The 27,562-nt window shown below is 34.8% G+C and overlaps 14 protein-coding genes and 6 pseudogenes across 20 annotated transcripts, besides 1 other annotated feature; 13 read left to right on the forward strand and 7 right to left on the reverse strand.

Moving 5' to 3' along the window:
* Positions 1–26,448: part of a mobile genetic element that runs on past the window's edge.
* TVAGG3_0247170 (uncharacterized protein) lies at positions 841–1,707 on the reverse strand (the record flags this gene model as incomplete). The annotated part of the gene is made up of 1 exon (XM_051227902.1): positions 841–1,707. One exon carries the CDS (start codon positions 1,705–1,707, stop codon positions 841–843), a length of 867 nt encoding a protein of 288 aa, XP_051112888.1.
* TVAGG3_0247180 (phage tail repeat-like family) lies at positions 2,412–2,996 on the forward strand (the record flags this gene model as incomplete). The annotated part of the gene is made up of 1 exon (XM_051227903.1): positions 2,412–2,996. One exon carries the CDS (start codon positions 2,412–2,414, stop codon positions 2,994–2,996), a length of 585 nt encoding a protein of 194 aa, XP_051112889.1.
* On the forward strand, positions 3,043–3,696 carry TVAGG3_0247190 (uncharacterized protein; the record flags this gene model as incomplete). The annotated part of the gene is made up of 1 exon (XM_051227904.1): positions 3,043–3,696. A coding segment is annotated over one exon (654 nt), but the record flags the coding sequence as incomplete, so codon positions are not given.
* On the forward strand, positions 4,063–4,677 carry TVAGG3_0247200 (uncharacterized protein; the record flags this gene model as incomplete). The annotated part of the gene is made up of 1 exon (XM_051227905.1): positions 4,063–4,677. The coding sequence occupies one exon, from the start codon at positions 4,063–4,065 to the stop codon at positions 4,675–4,677; it is 615 nt and encodes a 204-aa protein (XP_051112891.1).
* On the reverse strand, positions 5,477–5,815 carry TVAGG3_0247220 (protein of unknown function, DUF4107 family; the record flags this gene model as incomplete). The annotated part of the gene is made up of 1 exon (XM_051227906.1): positions 5,477–5,815. A coding segment is annotated over one exon (339 nt), but the record flags the coding sequence as incomplete, so codon positions are not given.
* On the reverse strand, positions 6,041–6,616 carry TVAGG3_0247230 (uncharacterized protein; the record flags this gene model as incomplete). The annotated part of the gene is made up of 1 exon (XM_051227907.1): positions 6,041–6,616. One exon carries the CDS (start codon positions 6,614–6,616, stop codon positions 6,041–6,043), a length of 576 nt encoding a protein of 191 aa, XP_051112893.1.
* TVAGG3_0247240 (uncharacterized protein) lies at positions 6,791–6,949 on the reverse strand (the record flags this gene model as incomplete). The annotated part of the gene is made up of 1 exon (XM_051227908.1): positions 6,791–6,949. A coding segment is annotated over one exon (159 nt), but the record flags the coding sequence as incomplete, so codon positions are not given.
* Positions 6,972–7,494, forward strand: TVAGG3_0247250 (uncharacterized protein; the record flags this gene model as incomplete). The annotated part of the gene is made up of 1 exon (XM_051227909.1): positions 6,972–7,494. A coding segment is annotated over one exon (523 nt), but the record flags the coding sequence as incomplete, so codon positions are not given.
* Positions 8,249–8,863, forward strand: TVAGG3_0247260 (uncharacterized protein; the record flags this gene model as incomplete). Its single annotated transcript, XM_051227910.1, has 1 exon — positions 8,249–8,863. The coding sequence occupies one exon, from the start codon at positions 8,249–8,251 to the stop codon at positions 8,861–8,863; it is 615 nt and encodes a 204-aa protein (XP_051112896.1).
* TVAGG3_0247270 (uncharacterized protein) lies at positions 9,090–9,515 on the reverse strand (the record flags this gene model as incomplete). The annotated part of the gene is made up of 1 exon (XM_051227911.1): positions 9,090–9,515. The coding sequence occupies one exon, from the start codon at positions 9,513–9,515 to the stop codon at positions 9,090–9,092; it is 426 nt and encodes a 141-aa protein (XP_051112897.1).
* On the forward strand, positions 9,884–12,863 carry TVAGG3_0247280 (annotated as a pseudogene). Its single transcript has one exon. A coding segment is annotated over exon 1 (2,980 nt).
* Positions 12,904–13,989, forward strand: TVAGG3_0247290 (integrase core domain containing protein family; the record flags this gene model as incomplete). Its single annotated transcript, XM_051227912.1, has 1 exon — positions 12,904–13,989. The coding sequence occupies one exon, from the start codon at positions 12,904–12,906 to the stop codon at positions 13,987–13,989; it is 1,086 nt and encodes a 361-aa protein (XP_051112898.1).
* On the forward strand, positions 14,164–14,829 carry TVAGG3_0247300 (uncharacterized protein; the record flags this gene model as incomplete). Its single annotated transcript, XM_051227913.1, has 1 exon — positions 14,164–14,829. The coding sequence occupies one exon, from the start codon at positions 14,164–14,166 to the stop codon at positions 14,827–14,829; it is 666 nt and encodes a 221-aa protein (XP_051112899.1).
* TVAGG3_0247310 (organellar and viral DNA polymerase type B) lies at positions 14,927–15,484 on the reverse strand (the record flags this gene model as incomplete). The annotated part of the gene is made up of 1 exon (XM_051227914.1): positions 14,927–15,484. One exon carries the CDS (start codon positions 15,482–15,484, stop codon positions 14,927–14,929), a length of 558 nt encoding a protein of 185 aa, XP_051112900.1.
* On the reverse strand, positions 16,409–16,783 carry TVAGG3_0247320 (uncharacterized protein; the record flags this gene model as incomplete). Its single annotated transcript, XM_051227915.1, has 1 exon — positions 16,409–16,783. The coding sequence occupies one exon, from the start codon at positions 16,781–16,783 to the stop codon at positions 16,409–16,411; it is 375 nt and encodes a 124-aa protein (XP_051112901.1).
* Positions 17,026–17,719, forward strand: TVAGG3_0247330 (annotated as a pseudogene). The gene has a single exon. A coding segment is annotated over exon 1 (694 nt).
* TVAGG3_0247340 lies at positions 18,388–19,221 on the forward strand (annotated as a pseudogene). Its single transcript has one exon. A coding segment is annotated over exon 1 (834 nt).
* TVAGG3_0247350 lies at positions 21,645–22,137 on the forward strand (annotated as a pseudogene). Its single transcript has one exon. A coding segment is annotated over exon 1 (493 nt).
* TVAGG3_0247360 lies at positions 24,736–26,073 on the forward strand (annotated as a pseudogene). The gene has a single exon. A coding segment is annotated over exon 1 (1,338 nt).
* Positions 26,104–26,540, forward strand: TVAGG3_0247370 (annotated as a pseudogene). The gene has a single exon. A coding segment is annotated over exon 1 (437 nt).
* The last annotated feature ends 1,022 nt before the right edge of the window (positions 26,541–27,562 follow it).

The raw sequence follows: 27,562 nt of genomic DNA on the forward strand, positions 1-27,562 counted from the left end.
ATGGTACACAAGTTAAAGTTCCATTAGACAACAACTGCTACTTAAACTTATATGGAGACGAACAAAAGAAATATTTAAGAGTTTATGAAATGACAGATATGACATTGCCTGACCCAGCTCCAGCACCATATTATTATGACTATGGAGATGACGTCAGAACACCACATGTAGATGAACAAAAGCTAACATTATATTTAGATTATTATAGATATAAAAGATATAATGCAATAGAAAAAACGAGAATAGTATATTATTATACAGATGACAGAAATAAATATTATAGTCAAGATTTACCTACCCTGAAAACATAAGATTATATTATAAAAAATATTCTGACACAAACCAGAAGAAACCTGAAATAGTTGCACTATATTTTAAGTTCAAAAGAGACAATCCTATAATATCTCATATGTTTGATTTAATGAACCCAGTAGGTTCTATTTATACATCTATGGATGCAAGAGGTCCTCAAGTAATGTTTGGTGTTGGTGCATGGGAACAAATAGTCGACAGGTTTTTGTATTGTGCAAACTCTTCAAAGGAAACAGGTGGAAGTAAAACGATTTCAGGTGAAAATTTACCTGCACACAGTCATTACATAGATTTAAGTACATCTCAAGCAGGTTGGCATAAGCATAGATATTGGGATTGGTCAGGAATGACAAAAGGTAAAGGATATGATGTTAAAGACGACGTTAAGTTTGCTATAAATTGTTACTGGAGTGACACTCAGGGAGAAGGAAACCATACACATTTCGTTTCAGGATATACGCAAACAACGGGACAAAGTAAAGAATACATGCCACCTTACATGACAGTTTACGCATGGTATAGAATTGCTTAGTCGTCATTTTCAACTTCTTTAGCATATTCGTCAGGAGTTGTCTTATATTTGTTAGGAACTGTCTTTGAAAGTATACCACCTTGAACTTTGACAAGTTTGAAACGAGGTCTGACAATAGTAGTTTTATCTTCTGCTTGCAGTGTGTACATTTTGCCATGTTTGCCTAAAACTTCATAATATTCTCTTGTATACTTTCTTCTATTTTTACGAACACGAATGTGAGTACCTGTCGGGTTCCCATTGTTGTCATAGTCAATAGTATTTTCATATGGGTCGCGTTTAGGTATTTCTATTTTTACTTTGTCACCTTTCTGAAGTTTGAAGCCCGGCATTCTTTCTTGTTTGTCTCTTTTGACTAAATTATTAAATATATAGTCTTTCTCTAAGTCAGGGTTGTTTTTCATTTCTTCGGGGGAGTGGTTTCCCAAACCTTTTTGTTTACGGTTATTGTAAATATTTAAAACTTGTCTCATCTTTGCCATGGAGAAGTGTCTATATTTGTCGTCATATGACATTTCATTTGCTTCACCACCTTGTGGTTGGTTTAAGTCTCTTAACATTTTTATACAACCGTCAATGACACCAAGAGCAGAATGGTTTTGGTCGACAATGAAATATTGGTTTACATTTTTTGAACGCAGATAGTTTTTAATATCATCTGATTTGAAAGAACTTTCACAGTCAGATGTCAGTTTTGTTGGATGGTATTTGTCAACGAATATTGTCAAAGCAGTTTTCACATCTAAAATATTTTTGGACCATAATGGTATGGCTTCACAGTATCTTGTGTTTTGACCAACAAATATTAACCAGTATGGAGGTCCATCTGTTCTAACTCTCGGAATGTTTTCCAAGATATCCATAAACCAAGCATTTGGTGTTGAACTAAAGATTTTTATCATGAGTGCTTTTTTTGTTGCCTTAGAAACATAGGGGTCCTTGTTTGGATTCGTCATTTTTTAACCCATAAGAAATGGGTTTATTTGGCGCATTAGCAGGAGTTGCATCCAGATTTTTGCCCGCAGTGGGAAACAATAGCCAGAGGTGTATTTGGAGTTGGAAGGAAGATTTTGAGTACATTAGGTATACTTAAAGAGAAAGCACAACCTATTATACAAACTGTACAGAAAGGTTGGGATGTAGCACGAGATGCAACAAATCTTATTCCAAATCCTGAAACAAGAGGAAAAGTTCAAGGATGGATGGACAATGTAGGAAGACAAGCAGGAAACTATTATAACAAAGCAAATGACTACTATAACCAAGCAGGACACTATATGGACCAAGGTGAAAGATTCTTTAACAGAGGATATAACCATGCACAACAGTGGGTAAACAATAACCAACCTCAACCGCCTCAAACGTGGGGAATGTAAAGTTTTTTATTGAGATGAAATGAACAATGCAGCATTGAGACAAATAAGTTCAAGATGGATTTGTCGGCTTCCAGCAGTTACACCACGTGTTTGTCAAGTTCTTCCTATACCTCAGGAAGTTTTAGACCGACTTAAAAAACCTAAACAACCAGTTGAAAACAAACCAAACTAAAATTTTTTACTGAGATGAAATGACCGAAGAAGTTGAAACGGTAGATTTGACACCACAAACAAAAAGTTCAGAACCATTGTCAAAACCTGTCAAAGAACTTACAGATGAAGAGAAAAATTCAATAATAGAAAGTGCCAGGTCTGGAAATACAAACCCTAACTATAAAGTCACTTTTCATAAAAATGGAACGGCTAGTATCTCAAAAAAGAAACAGACTCTCACAAATAAAATATTGAAGTCTGAAGGAGCTTTCGAGACAACAGATGGAAAAGTTTACTTCACTGACCAACAGTTCATTATAGAACATCTCATTGACTTAGAGTCGAAATATTCTAAACTTTACAACAAACACAAAAAGTTGAAAGGAAAACAAAAACAAATGGCATATGATATTTATGAAGATGTTGACGACACAACTGTTCCTGCAAGTGAAGTAAAGTCAGAGGAACCGAAAAGTGACGAAAAACCGATAGAAGAAGAAAAACCAAAAACTGAAGATAAACCAAAACCAAAGTTTAGTTTGGAAACTAAACCAAGTCAACCTTCATTAGCTGGTATGGGTTGGCGTCAAAGACTTATGGCAGCAGGCGGTTATGTTAAGTAAAGAAAAAAAATATTTTTTTATTTTTATAAAAATGCCCCCATATAGAATGGATAGAAAGTCTGCTAGAATAAAAGCAGAGTTACAAAGATATGGTTGGAGAGTTTCGAAGAATTTTAAATATAGGAAGGGAAGACCCATAAAAGTCTATGACAAATTGTCTGGTCTTCGCTACGAAATGGATTTGGAAACAGCACGTGCCAATTATCCAAACAGACTAGAGAGGTTAGAAGAAGAACGTCTTATGGACATGCCTTTCGATGTTAGTGAACCTCAAGTTGAAGGACACGACGGCTTTGCCAGATTCTACTGGAAACATGACGAACAATTGCATCCTTTGAGAAGGAAAAAAGGAAAAGGTGAAGACACACATGCTCCCATGGAAAGAACAAGATATGCATATGAAAAGTATCGTGAAGTTAGAAGTCAAATTACATCTGGTCGAACCTTTACAGTAAACTTTGACGAAGGAAAGAACAAAGAAGGCTTCATGGGAGTACTTGCTGCAATTCAAGACGGAAATAAGAAAGGACACAATCTCAGATTGACCATAACAGATTTGGATGGTCACATTTACTATGCACATGGCAATGAACAAACAGCCGCAAAACTTCTTGACGCTTTCAAGACTACAAAGAGAGAACAAATGGTTGACTCCGACTCAGACATTTTGAATGCAATTGAAGGAATTGCAAGTGTCAAGTTCGAATGGTACCAACCTAACCCTCAAGTAGTGAGACAACATGCTGGATACTTCCCGTTCATAAATAAGTCTGACATTGACTTGACAAGGTATGGAATTTACAATTCAATTGAAACAATTGTCAATGAACCTTGCATTCTTACATGTCTCAGGAACTCTGGTCTTGTTACAGATGAGAAGATGAAGTATCTTGAGTCATGTGTGAAGACAAGGTACATTCTCAGAGGTCAATTGGCAAAAATTGCACCGTTGGCAAATGTCAATATCCGAGTCAACATACCTACAGCTAAAGGTTCTTCACATGACGACTATGTTGTTGAGTTCAATTTACCATGGTTGAAGATTGTAATTGTCCACAACCACTTCATGTTGAACGAAAGTCTTACAAACCCATTCTTTGGTAAAAGTAAGTGCAACATTGTCAGAGCTGTAAACATTCTTTTCGAGAAAGGTTTGTTGGAACCAATTCCAGATGACAAGCTGACAGAAACTTTTGTACCAAAAGACGAAACAAGCTTTTCATTGTTAGCAAGACCAAAAGTTGTTCCGGACAAAGTTCTAGTACAAAAGAAGTACACAGTTCCACAAGGGGTTGGTATGTTCGGATACCAACCTGAACCAGAAGAACTTCCAATGAGGTTGCAAGAACTTCAAGATGCTATAAACAAACTTCCATTGAGACATCCAATTGACGTCAAATTGTATTGGAGAGCATCTGAGTTAGGTCAGAAGGTTTTATATGAAACAGGTTGCTTCGACGATGTTTATGAGATAACAGGAGAAGTTTCTCAGAAGATAAGAGACTCACTTGAATTTCCACAAACTGGACCAATTGGTTGCGACAAGTTCGACTCAAACGAAAAGATATACTATGTCGACCTTAACGCTGCATACATAGTTAGTATACATATCTTCAGTACGGTGGCACTGCGCGCCATCTTACCGAAGATATGTCAACCTGACACTTTACAAAACCACTAACGTATATTTTACATCGCAGATGCAATATTTCTAATAACCTTAAACTATTTCTGCCACGTAAAGTATTTATCACATAAACCACCTCATCTCACCTCTCTGTACGTTATATATTGTGCGCAGGTCATTGCCCATGACAACTCCCCGCGACACAATGCACGTGCATGAAAAAATAAACGTTCTCACTAACGTTCTCACTAACGTTCTCACTAACGTACACACTAACGTTCTCATTTACAAAAGTATTGCAACTCTTTCCATTGTTGTGCTTCACATAATAGTTCATATTCTTCAGTATCACTACTGTCGCTCCAATCGTCTGAGTCAAAGTCACTGTCATAATTAATGTTAGTAAGTTTTGACAAAGCTAATGAAACACGCTTACCGTTTGTATCTACTGCTTGTATATATCTTCCATTATGTTTGCTATCATAAACGCTCAAACTAACTTTACCCTTTCTCCCTCGTATCTGATAGAATGTATTTTCACGAGGAACGAAGAACAAATTCTTGAACTCATGACCGTTGTAGTTTGTTATTTCAATAGTTTTCGTCATTACATCCAAATAAAAATTTTCAGTAAAAATAAAACTAACGTTAAAAATTTCTCATAACATAAACGTTCTCATTGCTTTATAACTCTCTTCCTTGGTTTCTTTTTAGTTGCTTTCTTCACGTCTGTCTCCAGCTTAACTGTCTTTCTTCTTCGTCCGTAATGATACCAGTTACTTCCACCAGTCAATGGGTCAAATGGTCTTTCGTAAGGGTTTCCATACATTCCATAGGGACCATACGGAAGAACTACTGGTGGAGGAAGAGTTCCATCGACTCTATTTAAATGCATTGTTTCACCTTTCATCTGGTCATTAAAGTCTTTTGCATGTTTTGCAAACTCATCGTCCTTTCCTAAAGCATTTTCTGACTCAGTCGCAACCAAATTGGATGCTTTATTTATGAGCCCTATTTTATTTAATCTTAACTTCTTTGCAACCCAGCCTCCAATCTTCCCTTTATTTGCATCTAATGTCTTCGAAACTCTTCCTCCACTCATTTTATTTACTGCGTCATAAGCTCCAAGTGCTTTTGCTCCAAATGCTAATGCTTTTGTTCCCATTGCGCCTAAAGCTGCCCAAGCTACCATTTACACCATATTAAAATCATCTCTCTTCAATATTATCTCATAAAAGTTCTCGTTACTGGAGAAAGTCAATGAAACATAAACATTCTCATGGACTTCGTCCTCGCCGCGTTGCGGCTTCATAAACTTCTTTCTTATATCATCTATTCGCTTCAAAATGTCTGAACAATTGCTAACATCTTCTACAACAGTTATTTCATCATGAATGACCTTCAAGAACAAGCTCATTTAATATGCTATTAAAATCATTTCAATAATGAGTCCATCCTTTCCATCTTTAGGTAGCACAACATCTTTCATTGAAGAAGGTTCGACAAGTCTTATGTTAAACTTACTGACAAAGTTTGTTATACTATAATGCTTCGGCGGCGAATACATGTAGTTTGAAAGACATAATATAGATTCTTCAGCAAATTCACTTATACTGGATTTTATAACAATGTTCTCACGAGACCAAATACCACCAATTGACAATCTTGTAAGCAATCCTGCTGAACCTTCTACTGTAAACGTCGATGGTAACATTCCACGAAGGTCATCTATTGACATCGTTGAGTCACTGTATTTAAAGATTTTCTTAAAGCAATCGTCATTATCTAACCATGCAATAGCTTTGAAGTTTTCATTCGAATATACATCTGCTTCATTAAATGTAAAACCTGACTTCTTTGCAGAGACGACTTTAAAATCTATTGAGTTTGTTTCAAAATTATATGCTATGCTAACTTCTGAAGGTAATGGGTGTCCTTCCGCAGTCAGTTGTTCTCTCACTACCGTTTGAAGCTTTGTGTTAAAAACTTTCATGTCATCTCCTGTGTCTAGGTTCACATACACAGCAATAGGAAAACTATCTTGCTTCTTTGTTTCATCATTATATCTCAAAACATTAAAGTTCTTCAATAATATTGTCCTTCCTGCTGGAATACTTCGAACCTGTCTTATTTCAATAGCTTTCTCACCTCCTACATACTCTACCCAGTGTCTTGGATATTCATAAGTATACTGACTTTCTTGAATTTTGGTAGGTTTCATCATAACGTGTTCATAGTATATCTTTATACTCTTGTCAGTTAGACTCGGTGCTATGTTCTGAATATTTCTGACTTGCATTTTTAATGGAGATAAAATGAAGCATTTAATACATGACGTAGATGAAGACATGAATGAAACTACAGACAAACTTAACTCTTCTCTCATTCTTCCTTTCAGTAAGGACTATGAGTTCTGTTCAAATGGTGTTTATTTCTATTGTGGAAAGATGGGGTCAGGAAAGACATTTAACCTCATTCGTCATATACTCATAACAGAGCGTTTAGGTCAAGATTCATATTATGACCAAATCATTATATCAGCAACTTCAGACTCTATGGACTCAACAGCGAAAACATTTATGTCAAAAGTTCAAGCCTCGGTCGTTAAAGTTCCAGATAGCGAACTCATTGAATTTCTTCAACGTTACATTCGACGTAAGAGGAAATATTATGCCATCGTTGAATTTATACAGTCAGGAATGCAAAAGACTTCAGAAGAGATGGAAAGAATTATTGACAAACACCACTTACGTCAATACTCAGGAGTTTACGATATGAAACGACTTACAAACTACATTCTATCAAAACTTTCAAAATACCCCTTCAAAAAATATCCTTCAAACACTTTATTAGTTTGTGACGACTTCGCTGGTAAAGGTTTAGTGTCAAAGCCTGACTCACCATTAGCTAACATCATTACTAAAGTCAGACATTACCACTTAACTGTAGCAATACTTATGCAAACATGGAGGTTTTTAGCTTTAAACATAAAACGTCTCATAACTGACTTCGTTATCTTTCAAGGTTTCTCACGTTATGATATTGAACTCATTTGGAAACAGTCAGGTATAACATTACCTTTTGAAGAAATTTGGGAAGCATATAAGTCTCTCATCTCTCCTCGTTCATACCTTGAGATTCATATCATGACTAATACCATTAAAGTCAAAAATATTCCATGGGAACGACCAACATTGTTTTAAAGTTTAACCTTCAATTGACTGATGGTAAACAAATTCCATGCATCTCTGTCGCCATTTCTGTTAATATTTTTGCTGTCATTCATATCATCCACTTCCCCATCCGTTAACTTTTGAGGATATGCGTTAGAATAGCTGTTCTTAAATGAAGGCTTTTCACCTTTTAGCGCATAAACTCTATAACTTTCTGCATACTTTATGTTTGAACCTCCTGAGCCATCATTGACATAAATTTTTATAGGCTTCCACCCTTTGTTCATGTTCCTGCTTCTTCCCTTAGCTCTTTTGTTCAGTAGTTCTACATCTTTATACACAGCTCCTGTCTCAGTGAATTCAACAATTTTTCATTCGTTAGCTTTACATTCAAACCCTTGTCGAGTATATTGTTCATTTCATACATATAAAAGGTTTTTATTCTATATGAAATGAGAAGCAAATCCATCTTAGCTGGTGCCGTTAATGTTCCAATTGAACCAACATCAAATGTTGACTCACGAACGACAAACAATATTGTCATAAAGAACTATAGTTCAGAGTGTTTGAAAGAAAAAGAACCAGAGCTGAAATCCGTGAATTTAAACACAGCTTCAAACGCTAACGCTACATCAGATGTTAAGTTAGAGTATCCACCACTGGACCAAATTCTTTCAAGAGAAGCCAACGACAATCCTTACACAAATGTTCAAACAAATCCTTCAGATAACGTAGACCATTACCTTCTTCAGTTATACCAAACAATTTTACTCAAAGACGATAAGAAGCTTTTGACAAATCTTATAAGCAAGAACCAAATAATTCTAACAAAGGAGGACCTTGAAAATGTTATCTCACGAATAACAGGGAAACAATGTGTCATTGACTATCTCGACCCTGAAATCGAATGCTGTGGTCAAACTCCACCATTCATGAAAATAGGTAACATCCGCATCATTGAAACACCAGGAACTACAGGAGTTGAGTTTAAGTATAAATATTCGAACGAGTATACAAAACTTTCAACAGAATATAAACTTTGCTTGAAATATGTTTTAGTAAATTAAAGCAATTTGTAATATCTATCCAAAACTTCTTCAACAGTATCGAACTCATCTTCATAATGCAAACCTAATCTTATTGACTTGGTGCAGTTTTCACTAACACAATATAGCGCTTTGCGCTCGGCGCCTTTGACGCCTTTTTCTGTTCTCTTGACTGACATAACTAACTCATTTGTTTCATCAAACAGCAACAACCAAAGTTCATGACCTAATACATAACATTCATACTTTATATTTTTATCTCTGAGTTCTCTTGTAAGCTGTTGCATTTAATATTTTCTAAAAAGTCAACTTCAACAGTCATTCGCACTGGTGCCTTCAGTTCTACAGGCTCGCCTTGAAAGTCAACAAGTCTGAATTGCATGTCTTTCAAATTATGAGGACTAATGCGAATCCATTTACCTAAATGAGTTGCTATGACAGGAACGTTTGGAATGAACATTGAATTGACTGCATAACAGAAAGACTTATATTCTACTGAACCTTTACTATTAACTCCTGAAATACCTGTGACATTAGCTATTTTTGACTCAATGTATAAACAATTGCCATAACATACGTATGGAACAGATTTCATCTCAATCGTTTTGTCAATACTTTTCAAAGGAAATGTCATATGGTATGCTCCCAGAAGCAATTGAACTCTATGACTCATTCGTGTTATCTTAAACTCCTTCGCATAACTGAACTTCAAAACTCCTGCAATAAGTTTAACATTCATTAAGTTTTCTTCGTTATCCTTGTTTATTGTAGTATTTATGAGCGCATTTAACACTCCAGCTAATGTTTCCATCTTATATTCTACATTATTGTGAAATCTTATTTCATGCTTCTTTCCATCTATTTCAATCTCCATGAAATCTGTTTCATCTGTTATAACGAATGAAGCGATAGTATTGAAGTCAACAACTCTGAAAGCAAGCGCTTCATTCTGAAGACCTAAGTTTGTTTGTAGCTTTACTGTCCCGTATTCGTTTGGGTCTGTACTTTGCAAATAGAACAACATTTTATTCTCATTAAAATATGACTATTGCTGCATATGCGTATGAAACTGACAGAGCTAAACGTTTATATTTTGGTCAATACTCTCTCACACTTACTGACAAATATATTGTTATTTCTGATGGAAATACCGAGAAATACATAACATGGAAAGACTATGAAAAGTTTGACCCTATTTTAACTCCATGTACAATGCCATTCATTGTAAATGGTGAAGTTGTCATGAAGAACGACACAACAGTATATAAGTCTGTATATGAAGCATTAGAATATATGTTGAATTATAATCCCGAAAGATTTGACCCAAGCACTACACCATGTGCAATGCCTTTTATTAAGGACGGTGAAATCGTAAGAGTTCCGAATTCAACGGTTTATACTGCTGTTCAAAACAGTTTACAAAACATTTTAGCGAATATCTTTAATTCAGAAACTACAGAAATAAAATTACCGTATATAACAGATGCTAAAGAAATTAAATCAAAAACGACAACATTATTTACGTCACTTAATGATTTAATGACTTATATCATTAATATTCCTGCACCAACTACAGCATTTGATCCAAACTCGACGGTTTGCAGGGTACCTTTCATTAACGACAGTTCAGTAATTGTTTTAAGGGATTCAACAGTTAATGAATCATTAAAGGCGTCATTAATGAAAATCATTGATTTTAACTCATTCACGAATACATATAATTCATTCATTAATGTTTCATATGCTTCTAAAGAAGGTGAGCCAAAAACTATGATAAAGCGGTGTATGAAATAAAAGCATCAACGACGAAATTGAATTCGTTAACTTTTGACGGTGATAGTTTCGTTAATGACATAACATCGGGGAAAACAATTTTAACGAAAGAATATTTAAAATCTCATGTTAGTGAGTTCGTTGAAATTGAAAAAGAAGGTGGAATTAAGTTCGATCCACTGAGTTTCATTTTCAGCTTAGCGAATGCGGGTGTTAGTTTCGCTGAATGGACAACTATACAGAGTGAAATAAATGCAATATGGACGTTTTTGGGGTCAAAAGCGGGAATGGGTGAGCTTGTAAATGCTGCAAGAACATTAGGTGAAACAGGAAATTTTGTAGATGGTTTTAAAAGACTTGTTTCAAATGTTTTAACAAACACAAAGAAATTATTTAGATATACCATACATAACGGACGGATTTTCGAACAGGTAGCAACAAACCCTCCGGTTATGGCTGCGTTGATGATGGTTAGAGATATAAAACCACGTAACGACGGGAACGAAGAACATGAACAACAGAGCCCAACGGGCTCAGAGCCACATAGTGGCGAGGATACTGGTCGGGTTATTCGAGACATTAAAAACGTGTATCCTGAAGTTATTGATTTATTTAGAGGAGTTAATGATTCGATTTCAAACATTCTATAACCCTCGATGAAGAGAATAAATTAACAGATTATATATTCGTCATTATTGCAGAATTAATGAAGAGAATAAATGAAAAAGGAATTGGTGATATCATTAATGTCAGCGATGTAATGATGAAAAGAAATTTTGACTCATTATTTACAAAACCGAAAACAGAATATAGTCTTTATGACGTAATTACCGAATTAATGAAAAAGATTAATGATAATAAGAGTTCTGGCGGAAGAGTTGAATTAGAAGTGAATGATGTTAATGAGAAATTAGCCGAAAAAGCAGACAAAAACCATGTTCATTATATAAGTTCAGACGAACAGATTATAACGGACTACCATGGATATTTAACACAGAATGAACAAATAAGCACTGAAGATGTTAATGAAAGAAGATATAAATACATTCGTGCTAAAGGTTATGACATAAGCTGTACTGTACATTATGACACAGGTAAAGCACAAGAAGCATTTAGTTATACCGGTGAAATTTATGCCTCTACTTTCAATGTTAACGGTGTATTAGTTGAACCAAGATTTACTTTGAGAGTTAAGTCAAAAATAACGTTTGAAGATGCTATTAAAAGTAAAGCTGACAAAGTTGAACTCGAAGCAATGAACAAAGTTTTGAAATCTCATAAACACAACATCTCCGATATAAATGAACTTCAAACTTCTTTAGACAGTAAAGCCGACAAGAACCATACACATAAATCCTTCACTACTGTTAGAGCAGACGACATAATATTGAACTATACCCTTGGTTCAAGTGCACCTTTAGAGAATCCAAGTACAAGCGTAAAAGATACACTAAACTCCTTAAATAACAAATGTATGAATATCGAAGGTCATGTCAGAAACTTTGAAACACATGAACTACCAGCAATGTTAGATAAAAAGCAAATAAGACTCATACACATGATTTCTTCACAACTGTTGGTATAGAAAGTATTGAAGGAACGGTTGAAGGAACTGGTGGGGATGCATTATATTGTAAACCTCCTAACTTTCCACAAGGTTTAACATCGGATGACGACATAACGACGATGAAAAACATTAGATGTAAAGATGTTTATGTCATGAAGGATGAACATAATATTAAATTCACTGCTCAAGATTTATATGACAAGAAAGCAGACAAAACAGAGCTTCAAACATTAAAGACAGAAATACTTCAAACATTATATCCTATAGGTTCTATTTATACGTCAATGAACTCAACAAATCCAGCAACAGTTCTGGGTTTCGGTACGTGGGAACAGATTGTAGATAAATTCTTATACTGTGCTAGATATTCAAAGCAAACAGGAGGTTCGAAGAAAATTACTGAAGCAAACCTTCCACCGCACACTCATACAGGAACTACAAACACAACAGGTAGTCATTCACATTCAATAACAAAAAGAGGTTATACAAATCTTGCAGCAGGTTCGGATAGACAGGGAATGCATAGATATGATATTTCAAGTGACCCAGTAGATTCAAGCGCAGGTATTTTCTGTGGAACCGCAGGAAATCATTCACATACTTTCACAACAAATCCAACAGGCTCGGGTGCAGATTATACCACCATTTGTGACTGTATTCGCATGGTATAGAGTTCAATGAACGCGCTTGAGCCTAGAATAAAATCTTTAACTTTACATAAATGAGCTTGAAAGAAGTATTCGAACAACATCCATGGAGGTCTTTTAAGAAATTCAATGAAGCTGCAAAGAGTTCGGGATTTACTAACAGAGCTGAAGTGAAAAGGTTCTTTGACAAAAATGTTGTACATCAAACAAAAATAAATCCTTACGACTACTTTTTACCAATTTACTCCAACACTCCTGACGCATACCAATTTGACACTCTCATTCAAAGCAGAAAAGGAGGACATAAACCATTCCTCATCTTCATTAATGTTAACACTCGCAAAGCTTTTGCGTATATAATGAGAAATAAAGGAACTCATGAAGTGTTAAGAGTTTTACAAAAGTTTGTAGCAGAACATAGCCCAAGTATTTTAACATCAGACCAAGACGGTGCATACCTCAGCAATGAAATCACAGAATTTCTCATTAAGCATAACATAACTCACTACACTACTGAAGACCATAACCATAACATACTCGGTATCATTAACCGCTTCATAAGGACTCTCAGAGATTTAAATCAAGAGCGAGACTTTACCGAAGAAACAATGAAACATTTCATCGAAGTTTACAATTCCTCAACGCATTCTACAACAGGACATACACCAAATTCAATGACACAACAACAAGAAGAAAAGTATATACAAAAGAAACTAAGTCAAACACAAAATATCAGAAATTCAACACAATTTACCCTCATTCCTGGTACAAAAGTTCGTGTAGTTCTTGACGACAAACCGTTGACAAAGAAACGTTTAAGGTTAAGTCGAAATTATTATATCGTAGACTCTACGCAAGGTAATGGATATCTTATAAAAGCTGCTGACGACTCCATAGCATTTTATCCTCGACATAAATTAGTCGAAAGTAGTAATGGCAAACTTGCTGAAACCATTGACGAAGCAAAGCGAGGAGTGGTTATTGAAATACTTGACTACAACATAAACGATGACACTTATAAAGTAAGATATGAAGGAGGCGTTGAAGATGTTATACCATCTAAGAACTTGAGAGAATCTAAACCAACTCATCTGGGACCATTAGAGCGGGAGTACTGGAAAGATAAAAACATGCCAGAAAGAATAAGAAAATTCTTCTAAACTTTTTCGTTGGATGTAAATCAGACAAAATATATTATAGGTGAAGAGGTGAGATGTCACCCGTTTTCTCACCTCTTTTTTCACCTCATGAATTTTCGTGAATTTCCTTATGAAATAAAAAATAACGCTAATTTTATTTTTATTTATTTTTTTATTTTGTATGTAAAGACAATAATGTCAGTCGAAGCAAAAACATTCACTAACAAATCTAATGGTGAAACATTCACAAAAGGCACTTATAACGGTATTGAAGTCTTACGTAGAGACAAGGATGGTTACATTAATGCAACAAAGATGGCAAGAGAAGCGGGAAGGTTAAACCATTTAAACAGATTTCTCAATAGTACTAAAATGCAGGAAATTCTTGAGTTTTGGATGAACGAATACGGTGGAGCCAAAAGTGGCTCGACCTCAAAACAAGCATTTTATGAGCTTACTAAGGGCGTTATGAATGAATTCAAAGGTATTTACATACATGCTGACCTCGTTCATTTTGTTGCTGAATGGTGCTCTGTAAAGTATGCATTTTATGTCAAAGATATTATGGACTCCATAGACAAGAAAGTTCATGAGAAGTTAGATGAAGAAGAACTCGAAGATACAGTGGAGAATGCTAAACCTTTGTTCGAAGAAGAAGTTGGAAAAATGTGCGAAAAACAATTAGAACATGAACGTGAGATATATTATGGTTATAGAGATTCTCCATACGAACTAGACCAATGGGAACAAGAAGATTTAAAGAGAGAATTTAGAGAATATGAACTCGCTAAGATAGCATTTGAAGCTGCAGAAAAGAAGTTAAAAGTTTGGGGTCGTTTTGTACAAAAATATTGTGAGTAAATGAACCATTTATTTTTATTGAATTCAATAAAAATAATGTTTAGGTGAAGAGGTGAGATGTCACCCGTTTTCTCACCTGTTTTCTCACCCCAGTTTTTCACAAGCGTTTTACATGAATTGTACGATGTATATTTGAAATCCTAAACAATTTCGTAGCTTCTATTTCTTCTGTCAGTATGTCAAAAGTTTTAACAATACCGAAAGTCTCTTTATATTTCTTCTTGACGTCAGATAGAAGGAAATCTTCTGCTGTTGGATAGTTTTTGTTCAGAAATTCTAACATGTTCATTTTATCTTCTGCTGGCTTTTCTGCTTCTTTCTTTAAGTCTGCATAGTCGTTTCGCATTCTTTCTATCTCTTTGACGGAGTAGTTATATTTCCTAATTGCTGCTTTACATTTAGAACATTGCGGATTCATTTTTGCGTTATATTCTGAAACCTTACCTGCTAAAACAACTAAGGCGTCAATGGTTTTCTTTAACTCAAAAGCAGTTGGTCTTATCTGTTCGTTCCATATTTTACCTCTTCTATCTTTATCTCTTATCTGCCATACACATTCAGCAACTAACGAAACAAAGTTATCGTAGGTCTTAAACTCCCCGGATTTATATATGTCAGAAACATTCTTATATACCATGTCGCAATCTTTGTCCATAACCTTATGGTTGCAATGAAATCCTAGAAACTCATAGTTTACCTTTCGAATGAACTTCTTTATTTCTACTGAGTCAGTTGGTTTCACTTCTATTTCATCGAATTCAGGAATAGTTAGTTTTTGATGCTGAATTTCAGGTAGTTTAGGTAAATGGTCAATAATGTCCTGCATTTCATAAAGATACTGTTCATTTGTTTCATCTTTCGCACTACAGTCTAAATTACTTGTTAAAAGTTCTTGCTTTATCTTCTGGATTTTTGTTTCGAAAGTATATGAAGAAGGAATGAAGTTTTTCATCTCTACTAACATAGATGTTGGATTCATGACTAACGAGTTTGGTGAAGTTGTTGTGGACAGAGTCCCGCCGTTCGCGGCTTGAATTGTTGTTGTGCCGATTGTTGAAATCATATCTTTACATACAAAATAAAAAAATAAATAAAAATAAAACTAACGTTATTTTTCTATCTTAAGGAAATTCATGAAAATTCAAGACCCTTTGGGTCTCGCCGCTTAGCGGACTGAGGGTGAGAAATTAGGTGAGAAAACAGGTGACATCTCACCTCTTCACCTAAATTATATTTTAGGTTAAAGCTTCCACGAGAGAAAAGATTCCTCATTCGCTAAGGATTCCAAAAATGAAAAAATCATTGATTTTGGCTGAGAAAAAACAGCAAAACCCTTCTTCCACGGGAACAAAGAAATAAAGAAGAAATAAAGTAAATTTTTTATTTATTCCCGTGGAAGATAGAGCACTTTTATGACACTTTTTATTCACGACAAACAAGACAAATAAAGAAAATAAGAAAATACGGCGCTGTCGCGGTTCGAACCACAGACTCTGACCCCTCCATAACACCACCTTAGACCACTGTGCTACGTAGCCTGTCGACATAAGATTTTATAAATTGCATATTTGACGTAAATTTATTTCCATCTGGCTTCCCACTGCATAAGATATTCATACGTGTTTGTAAGACATTCATTAAACTTCTTTTCTATTGCATCTAATCTTGCGTTATTTTTTTCAATAACTTGTCTGTATTCTTCATCATCTCCAGCAGTGTTTGGGTCTTCACGTTTAAAATATTCATTGTTAACCAATTTTTTATCTACAAATTTTATTAGTGTTTGATTCACTTCGTTATGATAACGGTCATATTCTTTCAATACGTAAGTGAAGACAAAATGCGTCGTACCTTCAATCTTAAAGCTTAAAGAACTTTCAACACAGTTTTGAGGGTCTGTCAGTGCGTCAATGAGATAGTATTCGAAGTCAGTCAATAATCTTTTTAAAGTCATTTCATACAGGATAAAATTTAATGTTGTGAAGAAATAGTGTTTATCTCAAAAAAAATAAAGTTAGTTTTTATTTTATTTATTTTTTTATCCTGTATGTAAAGACAGATATGTCAACATTAGAGAACACAACAACTGCTATCGTTCATGAAGTCATAAATGAAGAATACGAATACATACAGTATAACAAACAATTGAGACTCATTCGTTCTGTCAAAGATGACATGTACCAAATGCAAAGTATAATGAACGCTCTTCGTTCTACAAAGCAAGCATATCATTGGTTTGAAAACCAACAGGCAAAAGAACTTTTAGAAGAATTTCCTCATATGATTGCTTCCCTCGGAAAACCGAGGGAAGAGATTCCGTACGAAAATCGCAAGAATTTGGCACCTGGTTTGAAAGGTTATTATGTTCATAGACTTTTAGTAAATGCTGTAGCAATGTGGGCTTCACCTCGTTATGCTTGTTATATTTTCATGATGTTAGATGAACTATATAAAGCAGAACGCGAACAGATGGAAAAGAAACTTCAAGCAAAAGATGAAGTCATTGAATCCAAAGACAAAAGCATACAGAAAAGAATACCACGTTCAGTACCAAAAGGAAAGGAAAAGAGTTATAAGTATATGATTTACGCTGAAGAGATGGAAAATGAAGAAGACAGAGATATGGTTATGTTGCATTTAGTCAGAAGAAACAACAAAAGCTTTTATGACCTTGCTAAGATTTACAAATCTGACAGAAAACTGGTTCTATCGTGAAAACTTACCGATTTCAATGACACCGAATGAGCAAATAAAGGAAATTGTCAAAAATACTCTTCCTCAAACACACTATGACATCAAAGGTTGCACAATACTTACCTTCAAAGAAGACTTAACATTACTGAAGGAAAAAATAACAGAATATTTCGATAACTTCAAAGAGGAAGAATGAAGTCACGACAACATTAACGAAGAAGTCACGACAACATTAACGAAGAGAGAATGAGGTGAAAAACAGGTGAGATTCTCACCTCTTCACCAAAAATATATTTTTGGTTAAATAGCTTCAGGGTCAATTTCTTCAACCATTTCACTTTCTTCGTCAATGTCAATTGAAGCTTCTTCAACCTTTGGTAAGAACTTTTGTATAACATCTTTGTTCGTTATTGTCTTCAGAGATGAAGGATAATATTTCACAGATGTTTCACCCTTCTTATATTCTTTCTGTTCGGAAAGATTCATAGCAATACTGAAGAAGTCAATGTTAGAGTTCTTTATAACAGTATAATGAGTATCTTTGACATTCACGAAGAAACCCTTTTGTTTCAAAACTACTGCTAACTCTCGTGAAGTATAACGTTTGCGGTCAATGACGATAGCTAATGGTCTGACATACTGACCGAACTTAGATTCTTTCACAAACTTCTTGTTAAAGATAACATTAACGTTTGAAGCATTATTGAACTCATTCTTGATGGCAGTAGCGAGAGCATTGTATGAAAAGAACTTGCAATCTTGCATGTGTTTCATTAAAATAAAAATATTAAATTATTTTGAAAAATAACTTAAAAAAAATCTAATCTAATTTTTTCAAAATATTTTTTTTATTTCCTACTAAAGATGTATCGGAAGTTGTCTAAGTTAGAACACTCGGAAATAAAACAACTTCTTACAGAAGCTAATATAGATGTTGCAAAGCATTACGCAACAAACAAAAAAGCACTCGCTGACTTCATTAAAGACTATAATGGTGCAATAAGTTATGATAGAATTCATGAGTTCATAAAGCCGCAACGCGGCGAGGACGAAGTCCATGCAATAGCATTTCCTTTAAATGACGTTGCTATTGACTTATATCATAGACGTTCAGTACCTCATGAAGTAAGAAGAGAGATGTTTGACATAACAAATGCAAACGTTGGTGAAACAAGAAGAAAGACGACACACTGAAACAACAGAGAAGAGAGATGTTTAAAAGTGCTATAGAACAAGTTCGCAAAGCTAACGATGTCATTCGTTCCATTGACGACAAACCAAAAGAAGGTGAGAGATGGTTAAAGAAAGATGAAGAGAATAGGAAGAGAAATGTGAAGTCAGGCAATAGACTCATTGACTTTAACATCGAAGCTTTAGATGAACCAAACAGAGACTACTTACACAAACATTTCGGTAAGGTTTTCATGAGACTCTTAGAGAAAATTAAAATAAACTCCAACAGAGATGGATGGTATGTTATAAACTTGGTGGAAAGTATGAATGTTCTACGTTAAACCTCAATAATATTGGAACATTACTACATCAGCTCTTGAAGGAGAACTTTATATCAGAGATAGAAGCAAATGCTGCAGGTATTGTTGAAATGCACTATGACTTCTTCTTGACAAACATAAAGAATCTTACCGAAATAAAGATGTATGATTTAACAGAATATGAAGGCTTAACGATGTCAGATGTAAAGAAAGGCAAACCAAAAAAGAGACCATATAGAGATGAAAGCACACTGACAAATGACCAGAAAGCCATTTTGGAAGCTTAAGCAAACAGGAAAACAGCACTTATAGAAAGCTTTGGAAAGAAATGGTGAAAAGAAGTTTTATAAGAAGAGAAGCGGTCAGTTCTGGAAGTATCTTTGCACATTACCTATAAATCTTGAACGCTACCAAATCTTCAATGAACTGAACAAAAGAACTGCAACACTTATGACAGAGGACAATTGTTTCGTTTATGCTTGCATTCAGGCTGGAGTAAATGAAGAAACTATTGACCACATGAGAGAAGTCATTCGTGTTAGAGACTTTCCTCAAAGTAAAGTACAAGAAATTTCTGACGCAACAGGTATAGCATTTAATGTTACCATTGGTTATTTCAAACTCAAGACATAAAGAATAATATACATACCAAAAGAATGTGAAACTGTTAGAACTATTGACTTACTTCTTGTTGAAGACCACTACATGCTAAATGAAAGATTACCAATGACAACATATTTCATTCGAACTATATAGAAATTCTCAAAGCTTGTGGTGGAATGAACATTGAGAAACAGATGAAGATTTATACAAAGAGAGAAGAAAATATGTAGTTCGTTATGATAGAACAACACCGTTATGGGATGTTATGAAAACATTGTGGGAGTGCAAATATTTCGAACCTATTTCTTATGGAGAACTTTTCACATATACTACTGACTTATATAAACAGAACCTTGCACCATTTAAAGATTTGACATATGCTCCAAAGTATTGTGTACAACTGAAGAAGAAAGCAGAGTCAAAAGAAGTAAATAAAAAATGTAAATTCATTCCTGAGCACGTTTTCTTTGCTGACTTTGAGTGTAGCACAGACGGCTTTCATAAAGCTTTTAACATCTGTTATGACAGTGAAGATGGTTCAGTGAGTGAAAGCATTTGGGGTCAAAACTGTGCAACAGAATTTTTGGAAAGACTTCCTGACAAGAGTTTAATATATTTCCATAACCTCAGTTATGACATAAACTTCATCTTAAGACACATGACAGAAGTGAAAGGAACTCCCATCATTAAAGGTTCACGAACAATGCAAATAACTGGTTTATATAAAGGACGGGCAATTATTATAAAAGACTCTTACAGTGTTATAAATAAGAAGCTTAAACTATTTCCTGCTATGTTTAACTTACAAACAGGACCGAAAGAAGTATTTCCATATAACTACTACAGCAGTGTTTTGTTAGCAAATGACAACAGAACTGGTGTCATTTCTGAAGCATGTAAGTTTATCCATGATGCAGATACATTCATGAAAAACATAGATTCCATCAAAGGTTGCAGAATAGATGAAAACCACTTCGACTTAGAAAAATATAGCACGTTTTACTGCAAACAAGATGTAAGAATTTTAAGAGAAGGTTTTGTAAAGTTCCGCAATGACTTATTGAAAGAGTTTGATTTAAACGTTTATGACTACGTTAGTATTTGTTCTATTGCTAACAAATTGTTTGAGAACAGAGTACTTCCCGAATGGAAATCTTTATGACCTCTCAAATAAACCAAGAGAATTTATTTCGAGATGCATTCAAGGTGGAAGATGTATGTTGTCAGATAACATGAAACAAAAGAGCAAAAGAAACTCATTGCTGACTTCGACGCTGTTTCATTATATCCTTCAGCTATAGCAAGACTTTATACTTTAGAAGGTATTCCAAAGTATTGAAGGAAGAAATGTTAAGCACAGAGTATCTCATGAGACATTTATTCGATGACGACCAAAAGGAACCCATTGGTGAAAAGTTTATGTCTGGCTTCTTTGTTCTCATTAAGATAACAGAGATTGGTATACAGACACTTTCATTTAATAGTTTGTGACCCTGAACTAAATCCAGAACTTAACGTTCCAAGAAGTTCAAACACTTGCTGTTCATGTATGTTGACCATATAACATTACAAGACCTCATAAAATATCAAGGTGTCAAATGTGAAGTGTTGCAAGGATACTATTACGATGGAAACAGAGATATGAGAATAAGAGATGAAGTAAAGAAGTTGTTTGAGTTAAGGTTAAAGTATAAGAAAGAAGAAACCCCTTACAAGAAATTATAAAACTCATTCTGAACAGCATTTATGGCAAAACTATTCTATCTCCTATTGAGTCAAAAATAACCATAGTAAATGACAAAGATGCTATAAGATATGCTATAAGAAATTACAACCATATAGTGAAGTTCGAAGGTTTGGATGGTTCAGATAAAACTATTTTCAAGCTAACGAAAAGCATTTGCAGACACTTTAACTTCTGTCCACTTGGTGTTAATATTCTGTCTATGTCAAAACGTATTATGAATGAAGTATTCTGTACTGCTGAAGATATGGGACTTCAAATCTTTTACCAGGACCGATAGTATGCACTATTAATGAAGACATACCAAAGCTTGCAGCAGAGTTTAAGAAGAGATATGGTCGCGAACTTATAGGAAAGAACCTTGGTCAATTTCATAGCGACTTTGCAGAAATAACACCTGGAAAACAAAGTTTAGCTTATAAAAGTATTTTCTGTGGAAAGAAGACCTACATAGACTTACTCACTAACGATTTAAATGAAGTTGCATTTCACTGCAGAATGAAAGGCGTGAAGCAAGATGTTATTGCTTTAACCGCTAATGAAATGTTTCCTGAAGCTATACAATGCTATTACAATGAAGATAAGAACATTCACATACCTGTTGGAACATATGACAAAGACTCTGAGTTCAGTTTAATGAAACTTTACAAAGCACTTTATGATGGTCAAGAGATTGCATTCGACTTGTGTAAGTCATGTCAACCTTGCTTTGCTGAAAAGTTCAACTTCTCAATAACGACTAAAACAAGCTTTATTCGTAAGTTGAAGTTCTGAGGTCATGGGCTTCGCCCTTGCCGCTAGCGGCTTATTTTTGTCAGCAATGAGGTCATGAATGATGTCATTCGTGATAAAAATAATGAGGTCATATATTTTTGTCATTTATGTATAACCATTGTCTCTCTTAAACTTTGCAATAGACAGCTTTGTTCTTCTTCCTTCTACATCTGTAATGTTTATATAATCTTTGCTATACTGTCTTAAGACATTCATTCGTCTGTATTGAGTTCCCATGAAATAGTAAAAGACATCTTCACTTGGGACATAGTAGTAATTTTCTAGAGTAAATTTAGAGTATTGTATAATTTCAACAGCATCTTCAGGAAGAGTGTCTACAATGTCAAACCAATAGCCATTCGAACCAGAAATATTTCTCATGTTTTGTCTTCTCGACACCCACCTTAAGTTTGAGATATGAAAGTCTCCTCTGTCTCTGTTTATATGGTCTACTTCTCGAAGTCCTTCAGGATTCGGTATAAATTGATTTGCAACAATTTTATGCTTAAAGAGTTTATGTTTGTTTAAATAAACACAAATATAACCATCACCGTTGTCAAACTCACTTACAACTCTTTTGTTACTTATGCGCCTAATTGGATATGGGTACTCTGAAAAGATTTCATAGTCATTGTCATGTTCGAGTGTTTGCCAATGTCCTTCACCTTCCATGCCTTTCACTCAAATAAAAATTTTCAGAAAAAATAAAACTAGCGTAGATTTTACAATACTGCGATGGTAGAGTTTAAGAGTTGTGCTTCAATGTAGAGACAGTCCTTATGGTCTGGAGGTAAGAACACTGGGCAGTTATGGTCATGAGTGGAGAACATGTCTATCCAAAACTCACGATTGAAGCCAGTTAACTTGTAATACTTAGGGTTTGGCAGTGGTGAAGTTCTTGTATGACCAATGAACTCATTTTCAACTCCCTTACTTAAGTTTGAATATAATATAGCTTGCTTTCTATCCCAAATACCAGGTGTTACAATCTTTGAAAATTCATTTTTCCTCGGAAGCATTGCATCATAATTGAAAACATTCTTAAATCATCATTGGGTTCAGAGATTTGAAACCTTATACGTAATGGATTTTCTTTTTTTAGCGACTTCATTGAATGGTGAGAATACAATGAATTGACAGTCATGTGTTCCATCTTCATTTTCATTAAATTCATAATGAAAGTCTATAAGTTGTGGCTGACTACCTTCTTCTTTCAGTTGTGCAAGAAACTCACGTAAAGGCTGTAAAGTTTGTACTTCAATGTTGAACTTTTTCTCGAACATCTCATTAAATGAAATCATACATTGCAACAATGTTGTATCGTCTTTAAAGTATTTGTATATGTGAATGTTTTGGGCGCTTAAAGACTGTTCGTCATTTTCTATCTCGACTTGAAGTATAAAGTCAACCTTTCTGAAAGCACGTGTTATATACATAGATGTTATGCCAATGTACTTCTCTTCATTTATGTTCACAATCCAGTCTGTTGGAAACTTAAACGTTACTCTGTTCCCCTTTATTTTGACGTCAGGGTTTTCACTACTGAACGCAACAGATAAAGGTATTTGTCTATACATTTAATTCGGATAAAAATAAACCATTTACTCTTTCTTTGCTTCAGCTTCTTTGCTTTTGCTTCAGCTTCTTCTTCTCTAGCTTTTTCGCCAGCAAACGTGGGTTCTTTGTCTTCCAGCAGCTAATGCAGCAAGTTGTTTTTCACTAAGTTTTCTCTTTGGTCTCTCTGGCTTTTGTTCTTGTTTTTGTTCCTTCAGTTCGGATAAAATTTGCTCACGAATTTCTTTCTTCAATGCTTCAACATCTATGACCCCTTGGGTCTTGTCCGTAGGGCTTGTCTGAGTCATTTGACTGTAGATAAAAAACAAAATTAAAACTTTAACCGATGTAAAATGAGCTTGTCAAAATCAGAGCGAGAGTCTATTATATTAAATGACGCAAGAGGAATACAACATCCTTTCTATTATGTAAGTCAGAGTAAAGATGGTAAAATATATGTAAGAAAAAGAAAGGTTCCATTAGCGAATGCAGAAAGCGACAACATTAAGGTGCATGGCAAGGGCGAAGCCCACGAAGCCCATATAAAACCTTCTGTTCAAACTGAGCAAAAAGAACAGAAGAAAAGAAGCCAGATGTTCTTTCAATAACGAACCAAGAGCTTATTGCAAAGTTCGTGAATTTCATTGAAAAACAAACCGAGTCAAAGAACCCTGACCCACCAGTGAAAGAAGTTGAGACAAAAGAGAATGTACAGTTCATTGAAAATGTCAAGAAACAACTTCCACACGAATGCCAAGAAGAAGAGTGAGAATAATGAAGTAAATAGATATTTTTATCTGAAGTAAATACATGCAGAACGAACAGTTAAACGAATTTACTCCAGCAGAGCATATTCATCAGATTCGCTCATATTTCGATATCATAGACAATGCAGTTCAAATTGGTGACACTAATAGAAAATATTCTGACGCAAAGATTCCATCACAACCTGGAACTGCTAAAGATAACACATGGGTAACATTCAATCTCTCACCTCCTGGTGAAAATATGTTGGACCTTTACAATACATTCATTACGTATAAAATGGAAGGTCAATTTATTGCAGATAAAGAAATTGGTTCAGGTTCCAATAAAACAAACCCACCAGGATTTTGGATTGGTTTCGATGACGCTTTCTATGCAGTTGCTGGATATCAAATCCTTGCAAATGGTCGTATCGTATATTCTCAAGACAACGCAAGAGAAGAAGCATATATAACTTCAAACTCACAAACTACCGAACAAATAAAGAAAGTAGATGTTTTCTCAAAGACTCGACATGAAGATGTATGGAGTCATTCGGGAACATGCAGAACAGGACAAATTGTTAGTGGTCCAATTACAGCAGGAAAATCATTTGATTTTAAGCTTCGTTTAAGAATTCCTGTTAGAAGATTCCTTCCATTAGAAGCTATTCGATTTATTCCAGCTTTTGCAGGAAACATTCAGCTTAAAGTAAAGTTCAGTAGCGACGCCTTACAATGCACATCTATATCTGTAAATGATATCATTGCTTTCAATCCAACTCTTAAAGTTGCATTTGCTTCAGATTCAAATCCACCGACAAATAAATTTGTTCCATGGAATGAACCATTCACTATGATAACGAAGGCAGTAGAAGCTAGTGGAACAGTTACTATTACAACTGTAACCAGCAACTATTTCGAACAAAGATGGATTTTAATGAATGTTTCATTCATCCAAAGTCATTCTCTTTAGACCCTAACATTTATACAGAACTTGTAGAACATTATACAAACGAGGCTTTATGTTTTCCTGTTAAAGTTATGGATTGGATTCCTATGGACGGTTCATTCTCAAAGAATACAGATAGTTCAAGTGCAACATTTACAGCAGCTTATACGCCTATTAATGTTAAAAGTATTTGGGCACTATTTAGAAAGAAAGACAACTATTATGTTAATTTTGAGAACCCTAAGTTTAAATATCTTCAGCTTTCCATGGGAGCTTATGGAAATATGCCTGCAGAACCTGAAAAATCATATGGACCTGTATTTTATGAAATGGTTGCGAACGCTTGCAATACAAACAATGATATGATAGGATTTAATGAAGATGTTATGAGGTCATTGGTGGATGATGGTAGTGTGGAACATAAATGGGATAGCTATGACAACACACATTTCTTATGTGGTTTTCCAACAGAAGTGGACTTTTGCTTCCAGCAAGGTCAAACATCTACTGCTCCAATAACATACAAATTGTCTGTTAAAGGACCTATTGAACTAGCAACTGAAAATGTACCAAAGCCACTTATTGGATTTATGAGGGATTGTTGCTTTGCCATTCAGGTGCGTGCTAATGGATCCCAATAATAAGATTAGATGACTATAACTTAGCACTGACGACAGTGAGGAATAAAGGATGAACGTTTATTTTTAAAGCTTATAAATGAGTTCTTCATCAAGCTCTCGTGAACCTTCACCATCTATGAAACAAACTTTACCAAACGATTATGGAGCACCTATTGAATATTTCTTACGAGCTGCACAATGGCAAAGAGCAGTCTCACCAAGGTTAGGTGTTCCACCAGCTCCTGTCAAAAATAGCATTTGGTCAAGTCCTTATATAAAATATGGTCTCCCACTAGGTTTGCTAGCTACAGCAGGAGCAGTAATGATGTTGAAAAGAAATAAAGCAAATGTTATAAATAATACTGAAGTAGCTGAAGTTAAACAAACTCCAACACCTTCACAAGCAAAACCTTCAATGACTCCTGAACCTATGAAGTACAAACTCCTGTTCAAAAGTCAACTCCTAAACCGACTCCAACATTTAAACCAGAACCTACTCCTCAAATAAATCGTAAAACTCCTGCGTTTCCTTACTGAAAAAATAACGTTATTTTTATTTAATATTAAAATTTTTATTTGATTGAAATGACGACTAAAGTCACTGAAGCAATGAAACAAAAGTTTTTGGTAGAATACATTAAATCAGGAACTTTCCAGAAGGTTTTTACATTCATACTATGAAGGATGGTAGAGTTCAGTTTAGAAAGATAAAGCAACCATTAGATAAAGAAGGAATTTTGAGAAAGATTAAACTTCATGAGGACAACATTACTAAACTTAGGAAGAAGCTTAGAAGAGTTGGAGAAAGCAGACGACAGTGAGGAATAAAATTTTTAACGTTAGTTTTATTTTTACTGAAAATTTTTATTTGGATGTAATGACGAAAACTATTGAAATAACAAACTACAACGGTCATGAGTTCAAGAATTTGTTCTTCGTTCCTCGTGAAAATACATTCTATCAGATACGAGGAGAAAGGGTAAAGTTAGTTTGAGCGTTTATGATAGCAAACATAATGGAAGATATATACAAGCAGTAGATACAAACGGTAAGCGTGTTTCATTAGCTTTGTCAAAACTTACTAACATTAATTATGACAGTGACTTTGACTCAGACGATTGGAGCGACAGTAGTGATACTGAAGAATATGAACTATTATGTGAAGCACAACAATGGAAAGAGTTGCAATACTTTTGTAAATGAGAACGTTAGTGTGTACGTTAGTGAGAACGTTAGTGAGAACGTTAGTGAGAACGTTTATTTTTTTCATGCACGTGCATTGTGTCGCGGGGAGTTGTCATGGGCAATGACCTGCGCACAATATATAACGTACAGAGAGGTGAGATGAGGTGGTTTATGTGATAAATACTTTACGTGGCAGAAATAGTTTAAGGTTATTAGAAATATTGCATCTGCGATGTAAAATATACGTTAGTGGTTTTGTAAAGTGTCAGGTTGACATATCTTCGGTAAGATGGCGCGCAGTGCCACCGTACTGAAGATATGTATACTAACTTACATGAGGTTTGTCCAATATATTCCGACTGGAATTCCAA

This window comes from Trichomonas vaginalis, chromosome IV (genome assembly GCF_026262505.1).
Source record: "Trichomonas vaginalis G3 chromosome IV, whole genome shotgun sequence".
Classification (NCBI taxonomy): Eukaryota; Parabasalia; order Trichomonadida; family Trichomonadidae; genus Trichomonas; species Trichomonas vaginalis.